This window comes from Paecilomyces variotii, assembly GCF_004022145.1.
Source record: "Paecilomyces variotii strain CBS 101075 chromosome Unknown C8Q69scaffold_1, whole genome shotgun sequence".
Lineage (NCBI taxonomy): Eukaryota > Fungi > Ascomycota > Eurotiomycetes > Eurotiales > Thermoascaceae > Paecilomyces > Paecilomyces variotii.
Window position 1 is genome coordinate 956413 of NW_021167140.1, and position 24972 is coordinate 981384.

The window sequence follows — 24972 nt, forward strand, 5'->3', positions numbered from 1 at the left end:
TGCTTTCTCCTTTTATTATCCTAGTCGGCAAGCAACTCTAAGCAGGATGGTTTGAGTTCCTAGATATTAATGCCGTAATTGGAGTATCTGATACTGGATATATAAATGACCATTTGGCCTACCAGTGGATACAATACTTTGATCGCCAGTTAGCTCGTCGTTAACAAAGAGTTTACTGTCTCCTCCTATGCGACGGATATGGCTCTTATTTGATATATGAAGTCCTCAACTACTGTGAAAAGAAGAAGATTCTCCTATTTGTACTGGTGCCTCATATCAGCTATTTAATCCAACCACTAGATGTTGGTGTTTTTCAGGCATTTAAGCACTACTATAACGAAGCCGTTGATTTTAATATGAGGATGGGCAACCCTAGGTTCGGCAAGCACGAGTTCCTCCAAGCGCTTGGATTTATGCGAAGAAAGACCTTTAAATTATCTACTATTAAACACGCGTTTGAAAAGACTGGACTTTACCCATATAACCCAGATGTTATATTGGATAAGCTTCAAGAAACGGATAATAGACCTGCTACCCCTCGATCTATTAGTAGGTCATCTATCCTAGACAATATGCTAAAGACTGCCGAGCGATTTGAACAGTTTGAACAGCGCCTACTTCAGCTTGAAACTAATTCAGATCGCTTTACTAGCGGGCTTCAGAAACTGCTTAAAGGCAGTATTGCTTAGTCCTATATTGTGGACTAAATGTGACGGGAGCTTGAGGCTTCAGCTGGGGCATAACTAGCCCGTTAGGTCTGTGCTAGAGCATCTAAAAGGGTTTTACAACGCGGAGGTGTTATGATGAAATGAGATGCAGATTATATTCAATTACGAACTTTTGAGGATAGTAATAAGGAGATATTACGGAAGTTGAAGCCCAAATGGAAGTGAGTAATGATTGAGCTCAGGCGGGTGACTAAGCCGCGGAAGGTGGCTTTAAAGACGTGGACTGACTGAAGGGGATCCTATTCTATATAGTACTGTATTTAACTAGGCGATTAGTTGAATTTAATGTGGTTAAAAGCTTCAGAAAGTAATAGATTTTATATAGATTTATGTTGAGCTGGGTGTTCGTGTTGAGGTGGCGGGACCGCGCTATGCGCGGTCCTGACTAAGGGCCGATTAGTGATAATTGCTGTTGATCCCAAGAAAAGGGCTGGAATAGTATCACCCAATCCGGACTAATTAGTATTGCGTGTCCGCCCCGTAACTCCGGCGCGGAGCAAGTAACGCCGAGCCCGTCGGTCACGTGACGACTGCCAGGTCTTCCTCAAGCGTCACCAGCTGGATGGCCATCAAGCAAGACACTCCCGAGTAATCTGAATCTGATACAGGGAACCTGTGCATAGTTTCTCCTCCTCCTGCCGCCTGAGGCCACTTGAGAAAGTGGATTAGTCGACGTTGTTGTGTCAGATTATTTTCCTCGCTGTCTCCAGGCCGCCATTACTTTGAACTTCCGCAACGTCCGTCACAATGAGGTCTGCCAGACTGGTTCGCGGCGCATCCGTGCAGCGGCCCAATTTGAGCGGTAAGTTTACTCGATATATTCCTACTCATATACAAAAGACTAATGTATGTGCTTTCTCTTAGTCCGTGGTCGTGTACCCAGCGCCTTGGCCGCCGCTTCCGCAGCAAATCTCCGATTCAACGGCGGGCGACTCCCCTCGCACATCCAGGCTCTGGCCATTCTTGTCCCTCACCAGCGCTTCTATTCCACCGAGACCTCGCACTCGGCCAATTCCTCGTCATCTTTTCCTCCTCCGGGCTTCAATGCAGAAGAGGCCAAGAAGCCGCTCTCGCAGCAGAGCGAAAAGAACCCGTCTCCCAAGAATGAGGGCCAGTCCGTGGGTTCGCAGTCGGAATCATCGAATTCACAGCGGGTAGATGAAAAGAAAGCGGCGGAAGCAGAGGCCGCCAAAACTGGTGCTGATTTGGACAAGAAAGACAAAGTCGTCGAGGACAAGAAGGAGAAGAAGTTGACTATCGGCCAGAAGATCAAGAAGGAGGCCCAACACTACTGGGATGGTACCAAGCTTCTTGCGACAGAAGTCAAGATCAGTACAAAACTGGCTATGAAGATGGCGGCCGGGTATGAGCTGAGTCGTCGTGAGAACAGACAGGTTAGCCGGAGTGTTCTTCTACATTGCTGACAGGAGACCCGCTGACGCGATTATATTCTAGCTTCAAAGAACTGTCAAGGACCTCGGACGGCTGGTCCCGTTCGCGATGTTCGTTATTGTTCCATTTGCTGAACTCCTGCTTCCCGTCGCTTTGAAGCTCTTCCCCAACATGCTTCCTAGCACATACGAAGGACAGAAGTCGCGTGAACAGAAGGCCATGAACCTGCGATCAACTCGAAAGGAAGTCGCCTCGTTCCTCCAGAACACTCTCCGTGAGACTGGTCTCCCTGTGAGCGCTGCCAATGCGAAGAAAGAGGAGTTCACCGAGTTCTTCAGAAAGATTCGCACGACGGGCGAGTCCCCCTCCCCCGAGGATGTCGTCAAGGTCTGCAAGATCTTCAAGGATGATCTGACTCTCGACAACCTGTCCCGTCCTCAACTGGTCGCCATGTGCAAATACATGAACCTGAACTCTTTCGGCACTGATGCGATGCTCCGTTACAGTATCCGTCACCGCATGCGCCAGATTAAGCGCGATGACCGTGCTATCTTCTACGAGGGTGTTGACTCACTGTCGGTGCCTGAGCTTCAGATGGCTTGTGCTTCGCGTGGTCTTCGCACCCATGGGGTGTCTCCCGCCCGACTCCGGGAGGATCTGTCCATGTGGCTCGATTTGCGGTTGAAACAGGGTGTCCCCTCGACGCTCCTGGTTCTCAGCAATGCCTACATGTATGCCCAGCACGGCAAGGAATCAGAGATGGCTTCCCAGATCGACGCTCTGCAGGCTGTCCTGTCTAGTATCCCCGAAGAACTGTTCCATGAGATCGAGCTCGAGGTGCACAACGCTGAAGGCGCCGCTACTAACAAGCAGCGTCTGGAGGTCATTAAGGAGCAGCAGGAGCTTATTGAGGAGGAGAACCAGCAAAACACCCATAACGAAGAGAAGGGAGTGCCTGCACCCAAGGATATCGAAGATATCGATGAGGATGCCAAGGTAGCCACGGCTGATGCGAAGCAAGCCGCTGAAGCGAATGAAGCCGTGGAGGACGGCAAGGAAGCCGAGAAGAATGACAAACAGACCGAGAAGGCGGAGCAGGAGAAAGAGCAGAAGGAGACCAAATAGATTCTGACGTGCCCCGTGGATCGACCAGAAGCGGTAAGATGTCGCAGTGGTTTAAGTCGAGTCCGTACGGAATATTTCCGTTTTTAATCTCCTATCTTATAGATTATGGTTACTGGGATGGCACGTCTACGATCCCCTCTCGTCGAGGAATCTGCTATGTCGCATTTCATGTATTTTTAACACATACTAGAATTTGGATTTTTTTTTTGCCCCTAAAGATATATTGCCTTTCCCGATTTCCTATACTACGTTCTGTGGGTTGGCTGTGTTAAATGAGCGGTATGCGCCGAATGTATGATAACTCTAGTAATTCGACCAAGAATCCCAGTTCGATCTTCGCAGTAAATGATAAGAGAAGAGATCGCAGCGAAACTAGTATCCATAATCCAGTCAATTTACCTATAAATAGAAATATAAAATAAGCCGTCGAGAACCACATTGACCTAGACAATGCCATTATAGCGAGGAACATTGTACTGTACTTGCAACCTTTTCCTTTCGGCCTTCCTGATCATCAAGCAATCCCGCTAACCTCGGCAAGTGCCTGCTAATCCAAGGTTAAGCGCTGACACCCCCGGACAGACCTCTTAGCATTCCAGTAAGCAAGCCTACTCTACTAGTTACCTAAACTACCCAACTAACCATCTAAGTAAAGCCTCCGGTTCCCTAATCTTCTTACAAGCGATCATCAACAGTCCGCCTGACTGATGAGCAACGGGACCGTTAGACGCATTCCGTGTCTGTGCCGCCCCAGACTCCATATCACATTAGTATGAACCGATCTACTTTCCGGTTATTCAGCACGCGCAAGCCGTTAGTACTGTTATCTAGGTCTTGTTGGATTTCGCAGTTACGTTCTATATCGTCTTCGGTGTCAGCATCGGGTGGTGAGAGGAAGAGGAATATGGCCCCGCTATCGCCTGCTTCGGAGGTGAGTTACTACTGGATATTTCCTCTTTGCTTGATACGGGGAGGATGAAGCGAATCTTTTTCAATGTTCCGATGTGCTTCTTTTTCCTTCTGGAATTCCTTGTCGTGGGAAAGCATGTGAGAGTATGCGAGAGGTATCCAATGATGACTGATTCGAGGCGAGGCGCCTACTATCCAGGCGGCAATTGCGCGATTGAGGTCATATGTAGCGCCAAAGACGAATTATTACGATGTCCCACTGTCGAGGAGGGCTGCGGTGTTGGTGCTGCTTTATGCGGATCAGAATGGGGATTTGAGAGTTGTGCTTACGATCCGTGCGAAGACGTTGAGTTCATGTAAGTTCTTATCTCTCCTTTGTTTGGCGTCATCTTACTATGTGGGAATTCGTTACAATGATGCCATGTCTATCATAGCATTGTCTATATGGATTGCTGGGGCGATTCGAGAGGTCATATCAAGCCATCGACGCTAGGCGGTTCCAGAAGATGGCTACGTTTCTCCACTAAATTGGGAACTGGTACTGATAATTTAAGCAGATGCTGGTCAAGCTGCGCTTCCAGGAGGTATGTAATGAGATGTTCATCCAGATCTGCGGCAAATAACTAGCATGTGCGACTATGATAATACTAACCTGATCTAGGGAGGGCCGATTCGTTAGAAGAAACTCCCTGGCAGACGGCCCGGCGGGAGGCACATGAAGAGATCGGTCTGCCCGATATCGATCAACGGCTTCCTGCTCCCTTCCGGGTGGAACACCTGTGTGAGCTGCCAGCTAACCTGGCCAGGACAGAGCTTGTCGTCCGCCCTTGCGTAGCACTCTTACACTCTTATGACGAGACGACAGGGAAGAATGCTGACCCAGAGGTTTCGCTTATCCCGAGACTTGACGCCAGGGAAGTAGCCGCCGTCTTCACGGCCCCCTTCCATAATTTCCTCATGCTACGGGATGAACATCGCGTGGCAGACGGCAGTCAAGCCCCTCCCGGTAAGCCCGAAGACTGGTACAAGGGGGCCTGGGTGGACTGGCATGAATCCGAATGGCGGAGTGAGTTCGACTGTTGACAGATCCCATCATTGATGACATGCCGTTAGCCTAACGCAGGAAATAGTGCACCACTTCTTTGTTCCCATTTCGGAGAAATCGGTCACTAAGCCAAGGGCCCGGAGCAGGGACCAGAACCTGGCCGTTAGCAAGCTCGAGGAGCAGGAAAAGTCGGGGCAACTCAATCGCTACAGGGTCTGGGGTATGACGGCCCGGATCCTAGTTGATGTTGCTAGGCTTGCATACGATCAGGAACCAGAGTTTGAACATAATAGCCACTTTGGTGATGAAGAAATGATTGCCAAGCTGCGTAAGATGGGTCGCTTGAGTTCTGACAGGAAGCCGGGTGACGAACTCACGCGAGAGACCATGCAGAAAGCTTCCAAACTAACATAGAGCAAACATTCCCGATAATTTATTTTTGTTTCATGCTGTTTGTCGTTCTCGATGGCGATAGCTGCGGGTTCAGCGCTTGTGGCGTGCTGCGTGGTATTATAGGCCATTTCCACCCCTTGCATAGGTGTCACCACATTCCAACCACCGACAATGGTCAGTCATATCCAGCCGTTTAATCCAGCGATTCTACCGCTGCCCACACAATAATAGTGCAAATCTCTGATTATCCCATGCAGCATCCCCTCCGGACTCTGGGCTTCTTTTGTTCTAGTGTAAAAAAGAAAAAAGCGGGCAGGGTTAGGCCTCGTTCCTAGACGTTTTATTTGTAGGCCTCGCGCCATGCTGAAGAGATGAAACCCAGACACATGGAGGATTCCTCTTTGTTCCATACTCCATGCGAGATCTGGCTTGAGATAGTGGCTGCTGACGAGCAGAAAACTAGGACGCTCCTTTCCGATCTCGAACTTTCTTTTTTGTGGTTTCTTAAAAGGATTCGCTCATCTTATGTAGTCGGTACTCCCCCGCAACTCGACTGCAGCACATCGGCCGTTATTCAGCAGTCGCTTACCGTCGTTACAATTGTTCTTGCATAATTGGTAGTGTCCATGCGTTCACCGCCAAAACCCTACTACAGACAGCCGCCTCCGGTGAAACCGTCAAAGTCGCTGGAAGGGTTGGAGGTGGTGGTGCCGCCGGGAACTTTCTTCATTTCACAGTCTGATATCTCGGTGGATATCTTGAACAAACCATTGCCCGCGAAGCCACTGCCCGAGACGCCAGAGAGAAGCTCGAGCTTATCTAGCCAGGACAGCTTACTTGAAACTTTCATATACCGGACTTCGACTGAGACGACGGATGATTCTCACATACCAGTTGCGTCAGATCCATACGACTACTCCACGGTTCTTACACGTCCCGCAACGGCAGGGGCTCTCTCAACCAGACCTTCACTGGGTCAACTGAGCCGAGACAAGGTCTCTTCGCTGTCACTGAAAGCATTCATGACCCAGGAACGATTTGGAGGCGACATACATGCTCGCATTAAAGCTGGGCCTTACTTCCGCGAAAAGAAATTCGATTTCTTCCCCGAATTAGCGACCCCCTCTGGATTGCAGGCAGCGACCTACTCTGGGCGCTCTCATGGATTGAAGAGACGTCTTCGGGGACGTAAGTCCCCAGTATCACTTCCGGCTTCTCTCGAATTCGGTAGGAGCGGCAGTCGTTGGCTCTCTTCGGAGAACAAAGCTCTTCTTCTCGGCCATGGAATTCGTGATTCAATCCGGTCCTGCATGCAGAAGACAGCGTCTCGCAAGAAGAGTCATGATCAGAAAACGCCAAGGCCAAATGTGAAGTCAAACCACCCTTATGCTCAACGGGGTGCGTATCATGCGATGGACTCCAAGTCACTCTATGACGACTCCGAATCAGGATTGCAGCAGAACTTTGCCGATGTATATCATCGGATGCGGACACTGCCCATTTCTCCTGGCACCAGCTCCGGTTCTAGTTTCAGTTCCTCACGGAGCCGGACGTTGGTTACTCAATCATCCCGCCAACAGCTATATCCAACCGAATCATATGAGGACTATGGATTCAAGGCTGGTGGGGATCTACTTCTCTATCGCCGGGCCAGCTACAGCAAAGGCTCAAATGATACTGTCCCCAGACATCCTAGGCGCACATCGTCCATGATAGAGATGCGCCAGTGCACCTGTATCAACCCAACACCGCCTCTCACCCAGCCGCGTTCTACACAGCTGCAACAACAAACGCAGCAGTACGTGAAGGCCTTGCACAGCGGGACCAGTCAGATGATTTCCGCTCTGGATGGGGCAAAGAAGAAACTCATGGAGACCAGAGCAGACCGAAGGCGAGCGGAGCTCAAGAAACAGATCAAGATGGTCGGTCCTGTGGACCCTTGGCGACACGCAGGGGTTAATTATCTCCTGTAGGAGGAGTTTTTGGGGATATCTTGCAATGTATTTTCACTTTACGGCTTTGATGGTATAATGGATGTACGACGCTACGGACTTTGCATGGAATCAGCGGGAGTTGGTTATGGGATCGGGGGGTGGAGGAAGCCTTTACTCGAGAATTCTACAGTATTTTGATTATCTTTTTTTCTTTTACATTTCCTTCTTTTCTTTCTTACTTGATAATATCGATCAATTGCGAATTTCCATTTCTTTTTTTTCTCGTATTCACGGTTCGGTGGCACATTGTAGTTATGTTTGATAGTTAATGTCCGACTGCAATGCATACATAGTCTTCTCGTGAACTCGTATTTATCCCTGCGTAGGGCAGTGTTCGTATCTGGCGTCTCCCTTGCAGGAACCATCGGAGATATTCCCAGACACAGTTAAGCACCAACTTGCTTGACGCCAAGCCAGGGCTCATTGTCGAGCTGCTTCCGCGCACCCCTCGCAGCATCCCTCGCATCTTCAAGGAGAGACAGTGCTTAAACCCAATAAGATGGCACTAGTTAACGGGCGATTATGGTTTGTTGCTTATCGGGAACGATCGAACGTGGTTGAGATCATGAGTGGTCGTTCCGTTAGACAGTGAGAACTGGTAGATTCTCCAGTCTCCGTCATGGCGGTCTGGCTGTGGATGCTGACAGAAGAGACATCATTCTCTTCTGCCTCATTCCTGACGGAGGCTGTATGATACTTAGTGAGTTGGATAGCTAAAGATAGACGGAGATCATCGGGTAACTCGCTCTCCCCGCCATGGGCCCAGCCTCCCGGCATGACGGCGTCTCTCCACACGCGGCCTCCGCTGCTTCAGACATCATCGGCGCCATCAACGCCAGTCGACACAACTACTCTTCCACGCTGCCTGATGCCACTGATCCGCAGTCTTACTCTCTCGTGGCCCCATCAATCCCATCAGCTCCCTCGCTCAATAGCGTCGCCCTGAACGATCCAGGCCAGCTTCTACAGCTATCGAGTTCCAGACCCGTCGCCATGGGTGGAGAAGCTGTCTCCCGAGCTCCCAGCTCCTTGCCCAAGCTGGCGGAGCGCCCTGTCGGTCAGCACATCACCAACATCTATCGCGATCGTCTCCGTCAATTCACCTCAGGTGGACAGTATCAGGGACAGAACCTCGTTTCGTAAGTTAACTCGTTCCTTCGTTTGGAGATGCTGTTGGATGGGGAACCCCATAGCTTGGCGATAAGATGTAGATAGCAAGCTCGATAAGACACTACGGAACGATAAGCTGACCGATTATCTGTCCAACACAGCAAGTACTTCGAAGCTGTCAATTCTGATGAAGACCATGTTAAGCTCTCCGTGTACTCCGTACCGGACCTGCAGCGTCCGCCGTTCGAGGAGGCCGTCAAGCATGAGTTCAAGCCTACTCATATCGGTGCCTCCTTCGGCCCCAGCTGGTCGACACATTGGTTCCGTATCCGATTGACCATTCCAGAGGACATGCGTGATAAAGAGCGTCTTGAATTTCACTGGGATGCCAATAATGAAGGTCTGATCTGGACGGAAAACGGACATCCGCTGCAAGGTCTGACTGGTGGCGGTGAACGAGTCGAATGGATCATTCCCGACGCCTGGCGCGATGGGAAAGAACATGTGTTTTATATCGAAATGGCGTGCAATGGCATGTTTGGTAACTCAGCTTCGGACAGTATCCAGCCTCCTAGTCCGGATAGGTACTTTACCCTGCACAAGGCACAGATCACGGCAGTCAATCTTGAAGCGCGGGCGCTATATTATGATTTCTGGATTATCGGAGGTAAGTTGATTGATAGTGTGAGACTGGAAGTAGAACAGCCAGCTGACGAGGTTGCAGATGCCGCTAGGGAATTTCCCGGCGACTCATGGGAGTCCCACGAAGCGCTGATGGTTTGTAACGCAATCATGGATACGTTCATTGCGGGCAATGGGAGTCAGGAATCCATCAAGAAAGGCAGACAGATCGCCCAGAAATACTTGGGTGATAAAGTCGACTCATCTGAGGTCTATGAGACCGACAAGGAACCTATTGTCTACGCAATCGGACACTGCCACATCGATACTTGCTGGCTATGGCCCTGGGCAGAGACAAAGCGTAAGGTTGCTCGTTCCTGGTCGAATCAGTGCGATTTGTTGGATCGCTATCCGGAGCACCGTTTTACCTGTTCCCAGGCACAGCAGTATAAATGGCTGGAGCAGTACTACCCCTCTGTATTCGATCGGGTGAAGAGCTACGTGAAGAAGGGACGTTTCCAGCCAATTGGTGGCAGTTGGGTCGAGCATGATACCAACATGCCCAGTGGAGAGTCTCTGGTGAGGCAGTTCCTGTACGGTCAACGTTTCTTCGAGAGCCATTTCGGAGAAAGATGTACCACCTTCTGGCTACCAGACACCTTCGGTTATTCTAGCCAGCTGCCACAGCTGTGCCGTCTCGCTGGCATGAGCCGGTTCTTTACGCAGAAGCTCAGCTGGAACAACATCAACAACTTCCCTCACACGACGTTCAACTGGGTTTCTCTCGATGGTAGCCAGGTTCTGTGCCACATGGCTCCGTCCGAGACATACACTGCTAGTGCTCACTTTGGTGATGTCAAGCGCAGTGTTACTCAGCACAAGTCTATGGACCAAGATAACACATCGCTGCTCGTCTTCGGAAAGGGAGACGGTGGTGGTGGCCCTACCTTTGAGCATATCGAGAAGTTGCGTCGATGCCGCGGCCTAAGTGACAAGATTGGTTTGCTGCCGCGAGTTAAGTTGGGAGACTCGGTCGACGACTTCTTCGCCAGGCTGGAAAAGAAAGCTGCGGCAGGTACAGACTTTGTGACCTGGTACGGGGAGCTCTATTTCGAACTTCACCGTGGTACATACACGACTCAGGCAAACAACAAGAGAAACAACCGCAAATCAGAGTTCCTGCTGCGCGAGTTGGAACTTCTGGCCACGCTAGCATCCCTCGCCAATACGGAGAGTGACTACAAATATCCGAAGGAGAAGTTTGATGACATGTGGGAGGGTGTCCTCCTCTGTCAGTTCCACGACTGCTTGCCAGGAAGCTCGATTGAGATGTGCTACGATGACTCGAACGAACTATATGAGAAGATTTTCAAGACAGGGGCGCAGGTCAAGCAGGAAGCCCTCAAGGCTCTTGGGTTTGATGGCCAGAAGGGCAAACAACAGCTGGCCGCGATAAACACGCTTCCTTGGCCTCGTTCCGAGATTTGCAAGGTCCCGGGAGTCTCCTCAACGCGGCAGGAACAGCAATACGTCGTTGTCAGCGGTGATACCGGTGTGATCCACGCACAGCCCCCGCGGATCTCGAAGTCAGAATCTGTGTCCGTATCGGAGATCAAGCCCGGTGTCTTCCGTATGGCCAACAGTAAGCTCAAGGTTGACATCCAAGATGGTGTGATCACCTCCCTCTTTGATATTCAAGAGCAGCGTGAAGTCATTGCCAAGGGTGGTAAGGCTGGACAGTTTGTCATCTTTGATGACAAGCCTCTCTACTGGCAAGCCTGGGACGTTGAAGTCTTCCACCTTGAGTCTCGAAAGGAATTGTCTTCGACCCAAACCGAGATCCTCGAGGAAGGGCCCCTCCGTGCCAGCATCGTCACCAAGACCAAGATTAGTGATGCGAGCTGGATGAAGACAACTATCAGTCTTTCAGCCAGCCTCGACGACACGCCAGCTTACGTCGAGTTTGAGAGTGAAGTTGAGTGGCATGAAACGATGAAGTTCCTCAAGGTCGAATTCCCGGTAGATATCAAGAACACGGAAGCGTCGTATGAGACTCAGTACGGTATAGTGAGACGTCCCACGCACTACAACACTAGGTATGTTTACTGTCCTCACAAGAACGGCAAATGATATGTACTAACATCAATACCAGCTGGGATATGGCCAAGTTTGAAGTCTGCTGCCATAAATGGGCAGATCTCTCCGAATACGGCTACGGTGTTTCTGTTTTGAACGACTCCAAGTATGGCTTCGCAACCTGTGGAAACCTGATGCGTCTGTCTCTTCTACGAGCACCCAAGGCCCCCGATGCTCATGCCGACATGGGCCATCATGTTATCCGCTTCGCCATCCTGCCACATTCCGGCCCTCTAGACCACCGCACCGTCCGTGCGGGATACAACTTCAACCACCCCCTTGCCGTCGAGTCTACATACGGTCAGGACATTGGTATCTTCAAGTCCGTCTCCCTCACGGGATCGAAGGCACTTATTCTCGACACCATCAAGCGTGGTGAAGACGACGATGACGTCTCCCGCGGCGAATTCCCCAGACGCACCGGCAAGAGCATCATCCTTCGCATCTACGAGTCTCTTGGTGGAAAGGCGCGTGGCACCATCCAGACTAAATACCCCGTCAAGAAGATCCACAAGTGCAACCTTCTAGAAGACGATCAAGAAGAGTTGGAGATCTATGAGTCGGAGAAGGGAACCCTCAGTGCTGATATCGAGCTGAGGGCTTTCGAGGTCGCCACCTATAGGCTTCAGCTGTAGAGCACTCTTCCCATGAAAGTGGACCACCATCGACGCTGTCAGGACTTGAAATGCAGACCGTTGTCAAGGATCCGTCAGTTATCTGATCCGACATGGTCTGAATCTGTACAGGATTCAATGAAGACACAACCGGAGTTTTGGTACTACAGTACATGAAGGAATATCGGTTCCTATCGCTATAAATAACAGCAAAGTATCTCTGTTTTGAGGAGTTAATAGTAAAATGTAGTCTAGCTGAAATAAAATGGAATAAAATATATATAAAAAGGCAAATTTTGTCTGATGACCGGATTCTACATGCTTGACAAATTCAAAGCTATAGTATTCTACATTTGGTAGTGATGGCTCAAGGAATGACTGGTAACTTCTTAATACGATTCTATAAATGCATGAGGTTAAAAATGTATGGCGATACAAGTAGATAGAAAGATATGCAGAATGAGAAAAAAGCCAAGCAGACATGGTATATGGTACATGTAACCAACAGAAGAAGAATAAATAAGCGAACATCCATAACGCCCCTAACCTACCCTCGTCTGCGCCTATTCCAGTTTTGCCGCGACCCCGTCCCAGAATTTTGGTCTTCGAAAACCAAGCCTTCAAGCAATGAAACAGCCTATCCACAACATCAGAAACCCGACGGATCAATCCCGGCCATAACTGATCTTCAACCTCTTCGCCGGCGGCTTCGACCCATCCTCACCACCTCCGTCACCATCGTCGTCGTTATTCTTATCTTTGTCCTTGTTGCCATTCTCCCGCGCCGCAGAACCTCCACCGCTGGATTTCTTCTTGTTCTTCGACGCCGTAGATCCGCTCTTGACACTAGCATTGGCGGATCCAGTACCATCGTTTCCAGATTTATTATTCCCAGAACCACTAGTCGGCCCATTATGTGAAGACGTAGGAGTTGGAGCGTGGGAGGGCGTTGTTTGTGCGGAAGATGGGGCGGGAGAGTCCTATACAGTGAAAAACATATTAACTTCAGCTTTTATGATAGTCAGTGCGTCCGTGGGAATTGAGCTGGAAACCCACTCTCATGAAACTCGCTGAACTGCGCGAAAATACTCGATCTTGATCAGACACTTGCGATTTTCGTCGTGCTGCTACGCCAGCTGCCCCGCCGCCAGTGAGGGCGAGACCACCTGCGCTGAGGCTTGAGCCGCCGGAGGAGCCCTTGATGTAGTTATCGAAACCTTTGATGATGTTTCCGGCAGTGGTTTCTTCGAGGTAGGATTGCTCGAAACGGTAGATTTGGTCTTCTAGTTGGGCCTTTGAGGGGAGGAAATTGTTAATCTTGTGTCTGGTATAGCAGTAGGATAGTAGAGCAAGCATGGTGTTGGGATTTCTTTTCTGTTATAGCAAGCCGTGGATCTTGATGGTGATTTTGCTAGGATTGAGGACGTGATAACAGTCAGAGCTATCGCTAAGTGAGACTCACCATGCTCTTATCCATCAACCTCTTCTTCTGCAGCGTATCTCGTAGCTCCCTTCTCAACTTCTCGTAATATGGCAACCCACGATTTGTCGCATTCTGCTCCGCACCGCCGCCAGGTCCTGTAGTGACTGTTGCACTGGCGCCGCCAGGCGTAGACGTCGTGGGGGGGATGTTCTCCGTCATTGTGCTGCTCCAGAGACTAGACAATGACTGTCCAACTGAGTCTCAAAAAGATTGACTGGAGAAAGAAAGAAATACCGGGCAGAAACCACCAGAGAATCCGGGGGAGGACTGGCCAGCAACTGGCGGAGCTGTCGCGCAAGGCCGCAAGGTGAAAGCAAGTCGAGACCGGCGTTTGCGCGGTTTGCATTGCCGTGTTAGTATTAGCTGTCTGGGGATCACGGAGGGGTGTTTCATGGCCTCGTCATCCAGCTTGGGGAGAACGCAGAGGAACAAGTTGTCGTTCTGTTGATGGTCTACTGCAATTCTACTGTTCTCATTGATTCTTGATCGTTCATCTATCAATCAACTCACGGGATTGAGTTGATCGTTCCATAAACCACTCTAACATAAACCACCCTAACATCGGACAACTACCCGTCTCCTGATAACAACAACATGGACCACTCGATGCATCACGCGGGAATGGACATGGACCATGGCCATATGGGCCATGGGGACATGGATATGGGTGGCAAGTGCAATATGAATGTAAGAAACACCATTAACATGGAAATATCTTCCTTCTATATCCAATCCCTAGCTAATGTCCATCGCTCTCTAGATGCTGTTTACCTGGTCCACTAAAGACCTCTGTATCATTTTCCCCCAATGGCACATCACCGGTGCATTTTCTCTCCTCGTTTCCCTCGTTGCTATCGTCCTCTTGACTGCCGGATACGAAGGCCTTCGTGAAGCTACCCGCCGATACGAAGCATCTCATGCGCAGCGCCTGAAAGCGTTCTCCGCTCCCATCAACCCTGCAGGTACGTAATACTGTTTCATTTCTTCTGGATATCGACTCTCAAACCCAGAGTTCTCTCTATAAACACATCGTTCATGGGACATATATATGTCTATGTGTTTTCTGCATATCTTTTGGAACCTGCCGTTCCTCGCTCGCTGAAGCTCTGACGTCCCCTCAAAAGACGATGAGATCGCCGACGAGTCGGGCACAATCCCCCCACCTGTTCCTGTTGCAGGTGCCAATCTCAACGGCCGCAGAAACGAGACGCGCTCACTACTTGTAGGCTGGGATAGTAAGAGAGCGGCGGAGCAGAGAGGGAAGCTCACCATGGCGGCGCTGTATGCCGTGCAAGTGTTTTATAGCTTTTTCATCATGTGAGTTCATCTGCTAGTCCTTTTTTTTTGTCTTAGAGATGTCTATGGGAGGGGAAGATGACTAATGGTGTTTAATAAAAAGGCTTCTCTTCATGACTTATAATGGATTTGTTATGCTTGCGGTTGCGGTTGGTGCTTTCGTTGGTTACCTTACGTTTGGGGGTGCTGCGCCCGCTGCGAAGTCTGTTGCGTGTCATTAATCTGGCTGCGAAGTCGTAAGGATACCTAGGAAAGCACTGAAGTATGCTGGGCGACATCATCGTTGGATTACGTTCACCATCGACCTGGTCTTCGATATCTCAGAGATTAAGATCGTGCTCAAGCATTAGGTATCGTCCCGTATATCGCGTTTTTGCCGCCTCGTCCCTTTGGGGCATCGTACTTGGAAAGCACAGGAGTTGAAGGGGAATTTCGGTTTCATTTTCATTTCCTTCATAAATTGCTCTGATGTTGTCCTATTTGGACCTCTGTTATACATTTTCGATAATCATCATCGAGAAATTCGCTCTAGTCTACTTTTTTATAAATCAAGGAACTTCTACGTCACTTCCATCATCTCCAAATCCAAAGCTGAATCCACCGGCTTCTCCCTCTTCAGCTTCATCGACCTTTCCGTGGACGATCTCATCCCATTTCCTCTTCTTGCCCTCTTTCCCCTTCTCTAGGTCCTGCATCGCTCGCTCCAATAGCTCCGGATGCGCTTCCTTCATCCTTGCCACGAAACGGCCGTAGGGGTCATCCACGTCTTTTCTAAACCCAGACACCTGGTCTGCTTTGTTACTGAGGAAGTCCAGAGCAGCGCTCAGGTGTGAGCGCGGGATGAAGTTCTGTGTGATGGCGATAGAAGGTTCGATGTTGACAACCAGATGCCACCAGCCTGAAGGGACGTGGAGGATTTCTCCTTCGCCACATATTCCCTCGATGCAGCCTGCAGTTCGACGGGCTTCAGCGTGGAAACCGAGGAGCCACTCCGCGATACTCAGTGGCGATGTCACCTCGCTCTGGTCTGCGGAGACATAGACTCCTGGCGGAGGCGGCAAAGTCGACGAAGAGGGGAACATAATCCAATATTTGGAACCGCGGATCACGGCGTTCCATGCACTGGTGGCGTTGGGGTCCTTGTGGAACGTGCTCCCTGATCGTTCAGGTCCGACGATTAGCCATGCACTGTCCGGACGGTCACGTCCCAGGACTGAAAAGAAATCCTCTCCAAAGCACGGTGGCGGCCAGTATGCTGCGTCTGGCTCTACATCAGGCTGGCCGACCTTCAGACCCATCTTGGAGATGAAGCTGCGGTCGAAGAGATATAGTGGACTTTCATCCTCGTTGTTCTTCATATAGTCAACGTAAGTTTTGAATGGCCAGTCAACGGCCTCTGCTCGAAACTCCGTGTCTCCATATTTGGACAGTAGAGCCTCGGTAGACCAGTCTTTGAAAACGGGCCACTGTTTCACTGGATCAGTTAGAATGAAAGGTCGATTCGTCCATGATTGCTGGAATTCTTCAGGAGATAAGTCTGGGAGTCGAGTGATCTGGTTCCGTGCTGGAATATTATTCACATACGGATCCAGCGAGATATGTGCACAATAAAACGGGCGATGTAGGGTATCAGAAAAGAGCTGGGAGCAGTCTATTGTTGGGACTTGGGACGGAGTGAGGTTTAGATAAGTGGCACGCCATGTCCCTTGCCAAGAAAACGTCTTTGGAGAAGCCCTGGATGTCCTTCAGTATGTATTACTACTTTTGTAGATGGGAAGTTCCAACGCATGAAATATATCAAATATCCTAAACAAAAAACAAATATCCAAGAAATCGATACTGTAGTCAGATGGCATGGCAAGAAGGACATGCTATCTCAACCAAATGTGGGTAGTATATTGTTGTTGTTGCATGAAAGTAGAAACTCGTAGATCGAAGGCGAACAGTGCACTAACCACTAGGAAAACTTACCGAACAAAAAGCGTCTTCCACAGGTCTTCAGACCGGGTGAAAGCATACAGGGCTTTACAAGTACGACCTATGTTCAATAAACTGGCGCTGTCGAGATATTCCAGCAGCATGAGGAGTATCTCATCCGGCAATATGTTGAATGTCCCGATGGCTGTCCGCAAATCCCATGTGGCCGTGAGACCATTGCCACTCGGCTTCACTCCGAGCGGATGACAGGGAATTGCATCACGGCTGGTCAAAGATGCGCCGACGAGCTGACTGCCATTAGTGATATAGGAGGAAGAGAGCTCGAGCTCGTCCTGGCCTGCGTGGCCGGGGAGAGACACACAGACTGTCATGGCCTTTTTTGTTTTCCTTTCCCCGCTTACCCCCTCTGGGGAGAGTTGGAGTTTGGAAGGTTGACGGTCTGGAGCCCGATTCAAGCCCTAAACATCAACGAACAATATCTGGACCTTGCGCCGGGCTGATTGGCTGTTGAGTGTCCAGCGGGCATGCAAAACCTACACACAGCAAGTCAGGTTTTGCACGGAGCCAGAGAGATGAGGCACAGCTGTAGACTCTGGAAACCAATGGACATCAGCTTACCAGAGGGCCAGATAGACCAGATTAAAAAGTTTTCTCGAGAAGAACGGATTCTGATGGCGAGAGGCGCAGGAGGCGAAAAGGCAACGAGGGGCTTGGCTTGGCTTGTGGCATGAGCAGCGTTGGCAGATGCGGCGGTTCGGCAGACGGCGCTAAGCATAGAAAATTTCATGGCTTCAGTAAAAAACCACTTCCTCCTCCCTCTTCTTCTCCCTCCATCCATCTTCAACTGAAACCCCCGTTTGAACAACAACGCTCTTACTAGATTCCCTTTGTGCTCTCATTCTGTGAGGGCCGTGGTTCTAGTTTTCACAGACTTCTTCTTCGACGCACAGAAGCCGCTGCGAAATCCTGAGGGATCGTTTGTGGCTCGCAACTTTTTTTCACTTTCCAAACCAACCCCGCCGTAACACGATCACAGCGCATCGCCTGTGATCCCCTCTTTGCAACACCGCAATCATGGCTTCCAACGACAAGGGTCTCGAGGAAATCCCCGAAGGTATGTGCCCAATATTCCCTTTTCTCGTTCTTGTTTTTTTCCTGGTCGCATTTCGCACTTTGCGCCTGTGGCGATAGAGCGCACTCTGTCATGTTATCGCACCGCCATGGAAGAAAATGTGAAAACAGGAGACTGACTGCAATGCGTGATCACAGGTCAGATCGAGTCCAACTACGATGAGGTCACCGACTCCTTCGACGCCATGAACCTGAAGCCTGAGCTTCTCCGTGGTGTCTACGCCTACGGTTTCGAGCGTCCCTCTGCTATCCAGCAGCGTGCTATCATGCCCGTCATCAAGGGTAGGTTCCCCCGACAAAAATTCTTTTGACAAGAGAGGGGTAGGAACATGTTCTAACGACTGCCTCAGGATCCGACGTTATCGCCCAGGCCCAGTCCGGTACCGGAAAGACTGCTACCTTCTCGATCTCCGCTCTCCAGAAGATCGACCAGAACCTCAAGGCTTGCCAGGCTCTCATTCTGGCCCCTACTCGTGAGCTTGCTCAGCAGATCCAGAAGGTCGTTGTCGCCATCGGTGACTTCATGAGCATTGAGTGCCACGCCTGTATCGGTGGTACCAACGTCCGTGAGGACATGAAGGCTCTCCAGGAGGGTCCCCAGGTCGTTGTCGGTACCCCTGGTCGTGTCCACGACATGATCCAGCGCCGTGTCCTCAAGACCGACCACATGAAGATGTTCGTCCTCGACGAGGCCGATGAGATGCTTTCTCGTGGTTTCACCGAGCAGATCTACGACATCTTCCAGCTGCTGCCTCAGTCGACCCAGGTCGTCCTGCTGTCCGCCACCATGCCCCAGGACGTCCTCGAGGTCACCACCAAGTTCATGCGCGACCCCGTCCGTATCCTGGTCAAGAAGGCTGAGCTTACCCTCGAGGGTATCAAGCAGTTCTACATTGCCGTCGAGAAAGAGGAGTGGAAGCTCGACACCCTCTCCGACTTGTACGAGACCGTCACCATCACCCAGGCCGTCATCTTCTGCAACACCCGCCGGAAGGTCGACTGGCTCACCGACAAGCTCACTGCCCGTGACTTCACTGTCTCCGCCATGCACGGTGATATGGAGCAGGCCCAGCGTGATGTCATCATGAAGGAGTTCCGCTCTGGATCTTCTCGTGTCCTGATCGCTACCGACCTTCTGGCCCGTGGTATCGATGTCCAGCAGGTTTCTCTGGTCATCAACTACGACCTCCCCGCCAACCGTGAGAACTACATCCACCGTATCGGTCGTGGTGGTCGTTTCGGTCGTAAGGGTGTTGCCATCAACTTCGTCACCGCTGACGATGTCCGCATGATGCGTGAGATCGAGCAGTTCTACAGCACCCAGATCGAGGAGATGCCCATGAACGTTGCTGGTAAGTTCAACCGACCTTTACTCTGCCATTCCCCGTCAGATACTAACTATCGCGTGCAGATCTCATCTAAACACCTTTCCTATTTCAAACATCTTGCTTTCCCTTCCGAGGCTGTCGCAGTACACTCATGAGTTCGGCCCTCGTGGGGGGAGCTCGACGGGGAGTCAGTGACCTTCGTGGCTGCTGGCTGTGGCAGAAATTCAAAAGTGGCTTTCCTATGTCCGGCATGTAATTTTTCTGCTGAGGATGGGCTGCGCGGTGCGTTATGTTGTCTGCCAGCGCCATCTGTTTCCTTTGTACTGCATGTGTGGATCTTCCTACTTCGCTTGTGTTTATTCGCTCTATTTCACGGTTTTTAGCTGCATGTCTTTTCCTTCGCTTTCTCTGGGCTCTGCTTCTTTGGTTAAGCATTTCCGTCGTACTTAATCGAGGAGCCGGAGCAAAAGAGGCGATTAGTTCATTCGGGCGCTTTTTCATGTCTTCTCCCATGAACAGACGAGGCAGTTTGGCGAACGAATGAATGATGACGACACGGGTGGTTGCTACCTGCTTTCATTGCAATAGATAGAGGTAAATGCCCATTCAGAACCACTCAATTTCACGTATTTATCCTTTCAATTGTTCCATGTGTAACATAATCGGGTTGTAGCTGGTGAAGTCTCTGGGCTGGCAGCCCTGGAGCAGGGTCGCTCCTTCTTTCGCGGGACTGGCTCCTGCCGTTTTCGAAGCGGGATGTCGCCTGTGTTGATTTACTCCATCTTGTCCCCCTCAAGACTGGTAGGATTGCGACTGTTCTTTACTTTTTCTTTTCACGGTATAGATTTCCTCTCACTTTATAATTAATCAATTAACCAAGGTTGCATTCTCAAGCTGCGGTCCGTTGCTGAAGTATAGTCTTCCACCATGGTTCACCACTGCTGCCTCGCACAACAGTCCTGAATTATTACGTATTGAGCATGTTCCAGACAGACCTCTGAGACTACAGCCAGAAACACGCTCCCTTTGGATACAACTCATCTTCTCAATTCGCCCCTTCAGATCCCAATCCTCCAAAGCCACGCCGCCATCATGGCATCACGGGACTCCCAGGATACAGCCGTCGATAGGGACAACAGCCCCCCTTCCATCTTGTGGGCCCATCAAATACGTCGTGAAAATACTCATCTAGCGGACAAGATGGATGACCTAGCCACCCTTGTATCCTCCACAGTTGAGGCGGCAGTTGCAGGAAGGAACAGCGTGGAACAACTTCATACAACCGCAAAAGGCCTGTTGGACGATAATAGATCGTTACGAGAGCGGCTTGCAACCCTGGAACGAGCGAACACTGAGATCAAATTACGAATGGAGAACTTGGAACGTGATAACGAACGGCTCCACGACGTACTTGATGTGATGGACCGAAAGTGGACCAATAGGCTCAAGGAAGAGATCACGGTGCTGCGGGATATGAAGAAAGATATTTTGACAGAGGCTGAGGAAATGCTGGAGCTGCAACACACGACAATAGATTTGCGGTTTGAGGCAGTCGATTTGCGCATTGGGGCAATTCTGGATATTGTCAAGGCTGGTATGTAGGTCAGATCGATGGTTTATTGTTATTCGTTCTCTTGCATAGTTTGACGGGAAGAATGTAACTATGTCTCTCGTGTATGGATCGGTGGTAGCAGTTATCACTCTTTTTCGTTTTGGCAATGATGAATGAACTTCGTTAATTGGAACATATAGGCCGCGAGAAACGATGCCAGGCATTCCAGAACTCTCCCATCAGCTCCCCCACTTCATGTGTCACGCGGGAAAGGCCGCCACAACAGCTTGATGAAGATAATACCACTCTAGTTCCTGACTCCATGCCTTCGGCTCATTCTATTCTTACGGCAGCAGAGCAGGCCCCTGAGTATCCCGCGGAACCGTTCAAACATCTACACGAAGATACCAAGCAAACATTATCGACCTTCCAGCAGAACAAGAGAAGCCTGGTAGACTACCTTTCTTCTGCAGAGGAAGCTCGCATGCAGCTTCCTCGACGCGAACAAGAGAGTATTGCAGTTGAAAAGTTCCTCGATGGCCTTGTGGATAAGAACCTGAAGGCGATTCTCGAGAAAAGAATAGACGATAAAGGATGGACATGGGAGATTCTCAGGGAATCCTGCTTGCAGATATCGGTTCAGCAGGAGCCCGAAAAGCGAAATGACATAGTGGTTGCCTTTGATAATAGACCGGCGGAGGCTAAACAAAAGATGAGAGACGGTAAAGGAGTCAAAGTCAAAAGGAGAAAACGAAGATGTATATCTCTTGTGCCAACGGACGAGAGTGGTCTGTAAAGGAGATGATCGTAAAACACATGCTTTGAGGTTCTAGCCTGACCAATTAATTCAACGTGTGAAGGTTTTCATACTTACACTAGTAGCAACTCCTGCTTCTGGTATATACATAAGATCAACTTAGCATCTCATCTATTTCGGATAATTCAAGTCTCCTTAAATTCATAGCGTCCTTCCCGCTCTTTCACCTCGACCTCGATTCTGCCCTCGGGAATCTCTTTCCCGTTGACCTCAATGGCGGCCCTCATGATGTCGCCAGGCTTCACTTGTCCAACCCCCTTGGGCGTTCCCGTCAGGACCAAGTCTCCAGGCTCCAGGGTCATGACCCGCGAGATATCTGCCAATTGACGAGGAATACGGAACAGCATCAATCCAGTTGAATCCGACTGTCGCACCTCGTCGCCAACGCTCAAACGCAGCAACGCGTCATGTGGATCGGGAATCGCAGATTTAGGAATGCGCTCCGAGATAGGCAAGAAGGTATCGAAGCCCTTGGCGATCGACCAGGGGAGACCCTTCTTCTTAGCCTCATCCTGAACATTACGAGCCGTCATATCAATGGCAAGGACATAGCCTATAGCACACAAAAACAATCAGTCTCCTTGCAAAACAATATAGGGAACCAAAAAGAGCCCTCGCAATATGTTTAAAACCTAGGGAGGGGGGAATCGCACTATCGATAGCATCCAATGCGCCCTGATGATCCTCAGGATCCAGATCCCGAACTGTCTTTCCGATCACGAGACCCAGCTCGACTTCATAGTGTAGGCTGACGCCCTTGGGGCGCAGCACTGGTCCTTGACCCGGGATGAGAATTGACGATGGCGGCTTCAGGAAGAAGAAAGGTTGCTTGGGACGTGTGTTGTTCAGCTCGGTGACGTGGTCTCTGGTGGGTGGGTTCGGTGTTAGTGACTGGTTGCGACGGATAACAAGGAGAGGGAGAGAAGGTTCAATTGAGACTCTCGATCTGCGATCTAGAAGTATTGCCAACGGTTCCAGAGCTCCAATTGAGAGCAAAGGGTAAAGACAAAAAGAAAAAAGGATCGAACATACGCATAATTCCTCCCAATGCACATCACCTTCCTGCAATTGGCCCTGATAGAAGCTGCCATTTTGGCTATTATATCCTTCTCTGGACCTTCGCGCTCCTGTCGCGATTGCAGAAATATAAAATAAATGATATCAAGACTGCAGGAAGGATATGGTACAATATGAAGCAAGAGTGGGAAAGATAAGTTATAATACCAATGCTCCGTCGCAGAGTGACTTTCCCCTCCGCAGCTACGGAGATCGGCCGAGTAGCCGCAGCGGAGTCGCGACTTGACTCCCCGAATTATCCGTGCCGGGAGACCTCCCGAGTAGATAGGCCGGATAAATGTAAACTTACCAAGAGATGTGATTCTGTTGATGATTTTTCGTGGGGAATATTGCGGATTTGATTGGGCTATGTGGATATTCCAGCTTGCTTTTCTTTCGCTTTAAGTTATGGATGGGATTTCTCGTCTTATTGGTGTCTTGTGGAACAGATTTGTATATATTCTTTTCCGATACAGCAGCAACTGCTTTTCAGAGCCACCAAATTGATAACCCATAGATTAGCCCAGAATTTGATCACCTAACTGATCAGCTGGGACGATCCGAAATAGCAGGGAAGCCATCCTATAGATTGAACCTCCTGGTGGAGGTTGTTTGCTCGACCCTAGATCCGGGGGGAGGTGGATCTCATATTTATATCCTAAGCGTACAAGGAATAGATCCATAACAATTCAGTAAGATCTGTCTTATGATCTAGGTGATCAGGATGGTAAAAACAGTCAAGAAACTTGATGCAAACAGTTGATATGAGATGAGAGATCACATGCACGAATCTTTGTGCGCCGACATATCCCTCGGTAGTAAGTGCTATCGAAGGAATGCCTGCATTATCATTAACTGCTGTGAATCAATTGTGGAACGAAGGCCTTTGTACACTAGTCGCAGTCAAAATGATAGTCTTTCTTTGTGATACATTGTTTCCGTTTGATGGCCTAATTTATTTATTTCCATTTCAGCTGAATGGCATTGTTATTGAGCACATCATGTATATCGTTCCACAAGACATCCCACGGCATCTAGATCTTAGCAAAAATATCCCTGAATTTTTCATGCCATCTGGCTCTTAAGGTTCATCTTCTCGTTCCTTCCCCAGAGCGCTAACCAATCCTGGATTGAAGAAGCGACAGTTTTCAACTCGGTAAGACAAGCATCGCGTACATTATCGCTCTGGATAACCTGCAGAGCCATTCGGATATTCCGTGCAGAACCACATTCCAATGCCTTAGCCACCCACTCCCCTTTGGGTGCACTTAATGACAGTATAATCGGATATGAAAGCTCTTGGTTACGCAAATCTTCAGCAATGGCACCCTTGGCTTTTGCGTAATCTGAAGAGTAGACATTCTTGCAGTCATTTTGTAGCTGGGAATACCATCTGCGGAAATGCTAAGTCAGAAATATTCCCACATGTCATCGTCAAACGAGAGAAGACACATTCAACTCACGCGATGGCAGTCATTGTCTTATCGGCGGAATGGTCTTCAAGAACGAGCTGGCCAAGCAATCGAAACAAGCTACCCGTCTTCAAGGATGCCATTTCTCGATACACCTGTAGCCGTTCCTCCTTCTGCGACGGAAGACTGGAAAGACCGTCCCTCCGCCAAATCAGAGACATGTCTTGTCCGTGGAGAATGTCTTCTAGATTCTGCATGAGAAATGGCGCAAGGGTTGGGAACTGCTGAACTGTCATGTTGAGGATTTCAGTCACTCTGTAGTATGCCCGATTGGCGGTTTCGGAACGACCGTAGATTCGGTGGGCGGCTGGTTTGCCTTTTCGGTAGCTGCTATTGTCGGATATCTATAGCATAATGATAGATGAAACGTTAGTTCATCGAGAATCTTGGGTATCAATGAGATCATAGAAGTTTTGTAGGATGAAAGGCCTCTCACATCGTCGACCAACATTAGACACAGGTGAATTGCATCCATAATCTCCAGAACCCCGACATATTTATCCGGATCCTCTTTTTCCAAGTTTGGAGAAAGCTTCTTTACGAATGGTGCCCAGTGATGCTTTCCATATGCCTGGCGAATATAAGCGTAGGGACATTCTTCAGAAGTTATCCGTTGCGGTTTTCTTGGACCGATGATTAAAGATCTCTTGGAATTCAACCACATAGGTGGCATGCGATCCAGGACTGTGTGAATGCCGAAGATAATAATGGTACCAAACACAATACCCCAGGGTAACAGAGTACAGTTGGCATCACGAAGTTTATCCATCGTTGACTCATAATATGGTTAAGATGAATGTTTATGTTGAAGCATAGAATACTGTCAGTTCTC

The 24972-nt window shown here is 49.7% G+C and overlaps 11 protein-coding genes across 11 annotated transcripts; 7 read left to right on the plus strand and 4 right to left on the minus strand.

Moving 5' to 3' along the window:
• Positions 1–1475: 1475 nt before the first annotated feature.
• On the plus strand, positions 1476–3245 carry C8Q69DRAFT_502673 (MRS7 family protein; the record flags this gene model as incomplete). The annotated part of the gene is made up of 3 exons (XM_028632412.1): positions 1476–1530; positions 1593–2122; positions 2184–3245. 3 exons carry the CDS (start codon positions 1476–1478, stop codon positions 3243–3245), a joined length of 1647 nt encoding a protein of 548 aa, XP_028488780.1.
• Positions 3246–4149: 904 nt separating this feature from the next.
• Positions 4150–5613, plus strand: C8Q69DRAFT_502674 (NUDIX hydrolase domain-like protein; the record flags this gene model as incomplete). Its single annotated transcript, XM_028632413.1, has 5 exons — positions 4150–4176; positions 4339–4510; positions 4712–4738; positions 4816–5220; positions 5285–5613. The coding sequence occupies 5 exons, from the start codon at positions 4150–4152 to the stop codon at positions 5611–5613; spliced, it is 960 nt and encodes a 319-aa protein (XP_028488781.1).
• Positions 5614–5976: 363 nt separating this feature from the next.
• C8Q69DRAFT_12175 (hypothetical protein) lies at positions 5977–7617 on the plus strand. The gene has a single exon (XM_028625221.1). The coding sequence runs from the start codon at positions 6219–6221 to the stop codon at positions 7563–7565; it is 1347 nt and encodes a 448-aa protein (XP_028488782.1). The 5' UTR covers positions 5977–6218; the 3' UTR covers positions 7566–7617.
• Positions 7618–8284: 667 nt separating this feature from the next.
• C8Q69DRAFT_449951 (alpha-mannosidase) lies at positions 8285–12358 on the plus strand. The gene is made up of 4 exons (XM_028629406.1): positions 8285–8725; positions 8858–9363; positions 9421–11413; positions 11470–12358. The coding sequence occupies exons 1-4, from the start codon at positions 8343–8345 to the stop codon at positions 12086–12088; spliced, it is 3501 nt and encodes a 1166-aa protein (XP_028488783.1). The 5' UTR covers positions 8285–8342; the 3' UTR covers positions 12089–12358.
• Positions 12359–12442: 84 nt separating this feature from the next.
• Positions 12443–13874, minus strand: C8Q69DRAFT_449953 (histone acetyltransferase subunit NuA4-domain-containing protein). The gene is made up of 3 exons (XM_028629407.1): positions 13530–13874; positions 13124–13360; positions 12443–13047 (listed from the first exon to the last, which is right to left on the minus strand). Exons 1-3 carry the CDS (start codon positions 13707–13709, stop codon positions 12733–12735), a joined length of 732 nt encoding a protein of 243 aa, XP_028488784.1. The 5' UTR covers positions 13710–13874; the 3' UTR covers positions 12443–12732.
• Positions 13875–14144: 270 nt separating this feature from the next.
• C8Q69DRAFT_502678 (Ctr copper transporter family protein) lies at positions 14145–15067 on the plus strand (the record flags this gene model as incomplete). The annotated part of the gene is made up of 4 exons (XM_028632414.1): positions 14145–14237; positions 14311–14512; positions 14675–14867; positions 14950–15067. The coding sequence occupies 4 exons, from the start codon at positions 14145–14147 to the stop codon at positions 15065–15067; spliced, it is 606 nt and encodes a 201-aa protein (XP_028488785.1).
• A 41-nt stretch (positions 15068–15108) lies between these two features.
• On the minus strand, positions 15109–17469 carry C8Q69DRAFT_12461 (hypothetical protein). The gene is made up of 3 exons (XM_028625249.1): positions 17403–17469; positions 16818–17317; positions 15109–16580 (listed from the first exon to the last, which is right to left on the minus strand). The coding sequence occupies exons 2-3, from the start codon at positions 17153–17155 to the stop codon at positions 15395–15397; spliced, it is 1524 nt and encodes a 507-aa protein (XP_028488786.1). The 5' UTR covers positions 17156–17317; positions 17403–17469; the 3' UTR covers positions 15109–15394.
• Positions 17470–17579: 110 nt separating this feature from the next.
• C8Q69DRAFT_12279 (P-loop containing nucleoside triphosphate hydrolase protein) lies at positions 17580–19344 on the plus strand. Its single transcript, XM_028625226.1, has 4 exons — positions 17580–17898; positions 18054–18197; positions 18266–19267; positions 19327–19344. Exons 1-4 carry the CDS (start codon positions 17859–17861, stop codon positions 19335–19337), a joined length of 1197 nt encoding a protein of 398 aa, XP_028488787.1. The 5' UTR covers positions 17580–17858; the 3' UTR covers positions 19338–19344.
• A 737-nt stretch (positions 19345–20081) lies between these two features.
• Positions 20082–20994, plus strand: C8Q69DRAFT_449980 (hypothetical protein). The gene has a single exon (XM_028629408.1). The coding sequence runs from the start codon at positions 20336–20338 to the stop codon at positions 20843–20845; it is 510 nt and encodes a 169-aa protein (XP_028488788.1). The 5' UTR covers positions 20082–20335; the 3' UTR covers positions 20846–20994.
• Positions 20995–21251: 257 nt separating this feature from the next.
• C8Q69DRAFT_12419 (fumarylacetoacetate hydrolase family protein) lies at positions 21252–22944 on the minus strand. Its single transcript, XM_028625246.1, has 4 exons — positions 22645–22944; positions 22266–22477; positions 21670–22165; positions 21252–21416 (listed from the first exon to the last, which is right to left on the minus strand). Exons 1-3 carry the CDS (start codon positions 22701–22703, stop codon positions 21738–21740), a joined length of 699 nt encoding a protein of 232 aa, XP_028488789.1. The 5' UTR covers positions 22704–22944; the 3' UTR covers positions 21252–21416; positions 21670–21737.
• A 448-nt stretch (positions 22945–23392) lies between these two features.
• C8Q69DRAFT_12298 (isoprenoid synthase domain-containing protein) lies at positions 23393–24971 on the minus strand. The gene is made up of 3 exons (XM_028625233.1): positions 24577–24971; positions 24132–24484; positions 23393–24061 (listed from the first exon to the last, which is right to left on the minus strand). The coding sequence occupies exons 1-3, from the start codon at positions 24907–24909 to the stop codon at positions 23734–23736; spliced, it is 1014 nt and encodes a 337-aa protein (XP_028488790.1). The 5' UTR covers positions 24910–24971; the 3' UTR covers positions 23393–23733.
• Position 24972: the final 1 nt, after the last annotated feature.

Coding starts and splice junctions, on each gene's coding strand:
- C8Q69DRAFT_12175 (XM_028625221.1), top strand. CDS start 6,219: ATGCGTTCACCGCCAAAACCCTACTACAGACAGCCGCCTCCGGTGAAA.
- C8Q69DRAFT_449951 (XM_028629406.1), top strand. CDS start 8,343: ATGGGCCCAGCCTCCCGGCATGACGGCGTCTCTCCACACGCGGCCTCC. Junction 8,726..8,857: donor CAGGGACAGAACCTCGTTTC/GTAAGTTAACTC, acceptor TGTCCAACACAG/CAAGTACTTCGAAGCTGTCA. Junction 11,414..11,469: donor CCCACGCACTACAACACTAG/GTATGTTTACTG, acceptor CATCAATACCAG/CTGGGATATGGCCAAGTTTG.
- C8Q69DRAFT_449953 (XM_028629407.1), bottom strand. CDS start 13,709: ATGACGGAGAACATCCCCCCCACGACGTCTACGCCTGGCGGCGCCAGT. Junction 13,361..13,529: donor GGTTGATGGATAAGAGCATG/GTGAGTCTCACT, acceptor CTCCCCTCAAAG/GCCCAACTAGAAGACCAAAT. Junction 13,048..13,123: donor GTTCAGCGAGTTTCATGAGA/GTGGGTTTCCAG, acceptor TTCACTGTATAG/GACTCTCCCGCCCCATCTTC.
- C8Q69DRAFT_12461 (XM_028625249.1), bottom strand. CDS start 17,155: ATGACAGTCTGTGTGTCTCTCCCCGGCCACGCAGGCCAGGACGAGCTC. Junction 16,581..16,817: donor TGGAAGACGCTTTTTGTTCG/GTAAGTTTTCCT, acceptor AAGGACATCCAG/GGCTTCTCCAAAGACGTTTT.
- C8Q69DRAFT_12279 (XM_028625226.1), top strand. CDS start 17,859: ATGGCTTCCAACGACAAGGGTCTCGAGGAAATCCCCGAAG. Junction 17,899..18,053: donor TCTCGAGGAAATCCCCGAAG/GTATGTGCCCAA, acceptor GCGTGATCACAG/GTCAGATCGAGTCCAACTAC. Junction 18,198..18,265: donor TATCATGCCCGTCATCAAGG/GTAGGTTCCCCC, acceptor CGACTGCCTCAG/GATCCGACGTTATCGCCCAG.
- C8Q69DRAFT_449980 (XM_028629408.1), top strand. CDS start 20,336: ATGGCATCACGGGACTCCCAGGATACAGCCGTCGATAGGGACAACAGC.
- C8Q69DRAFT_12419 (XM_028625246.1), bottom strand. CDS start 22,703: ATGGCAGCTTCTATCAGGGCCAATTGCAGGAAGGTGATGTGCATTGGG. Junction 22,478..22,644: donor TGCATTGGGAGGAATTATGC/GTATGTTCGATC, acceptor CCCACCCACCAG/AGACCACGTCACCGAGCTGA. Junction 22,166..22,265: donor CGCATTGGATGCTATCGATA/GTGCGATTCCCC, acceptor TGTGTGCTATAG/GCTATGTCCTTGCCATTGAT.
- C8Q69DRAFT_12298 (XM_028625233.1), bottom strand. CDS start 24,909: ATGGATAAACTTCGTGATGCCAACTGTACTCTGTTACCCTGGGGTATT. Junction 24,485..24,576: donor GTCTAATGTTGGTCGACGAT/GTGAGAGGCCTT, acceptor ATTATGCTATAG/ATATCCGACAATAGCAGCTA. Junction 24,062..24,131: donor AAGACAATGACTGCCATCGC/GTGAGTTGAATG, acceptor GCATTTCCGCAG/ATGGTATTCCCAGCTACAAA.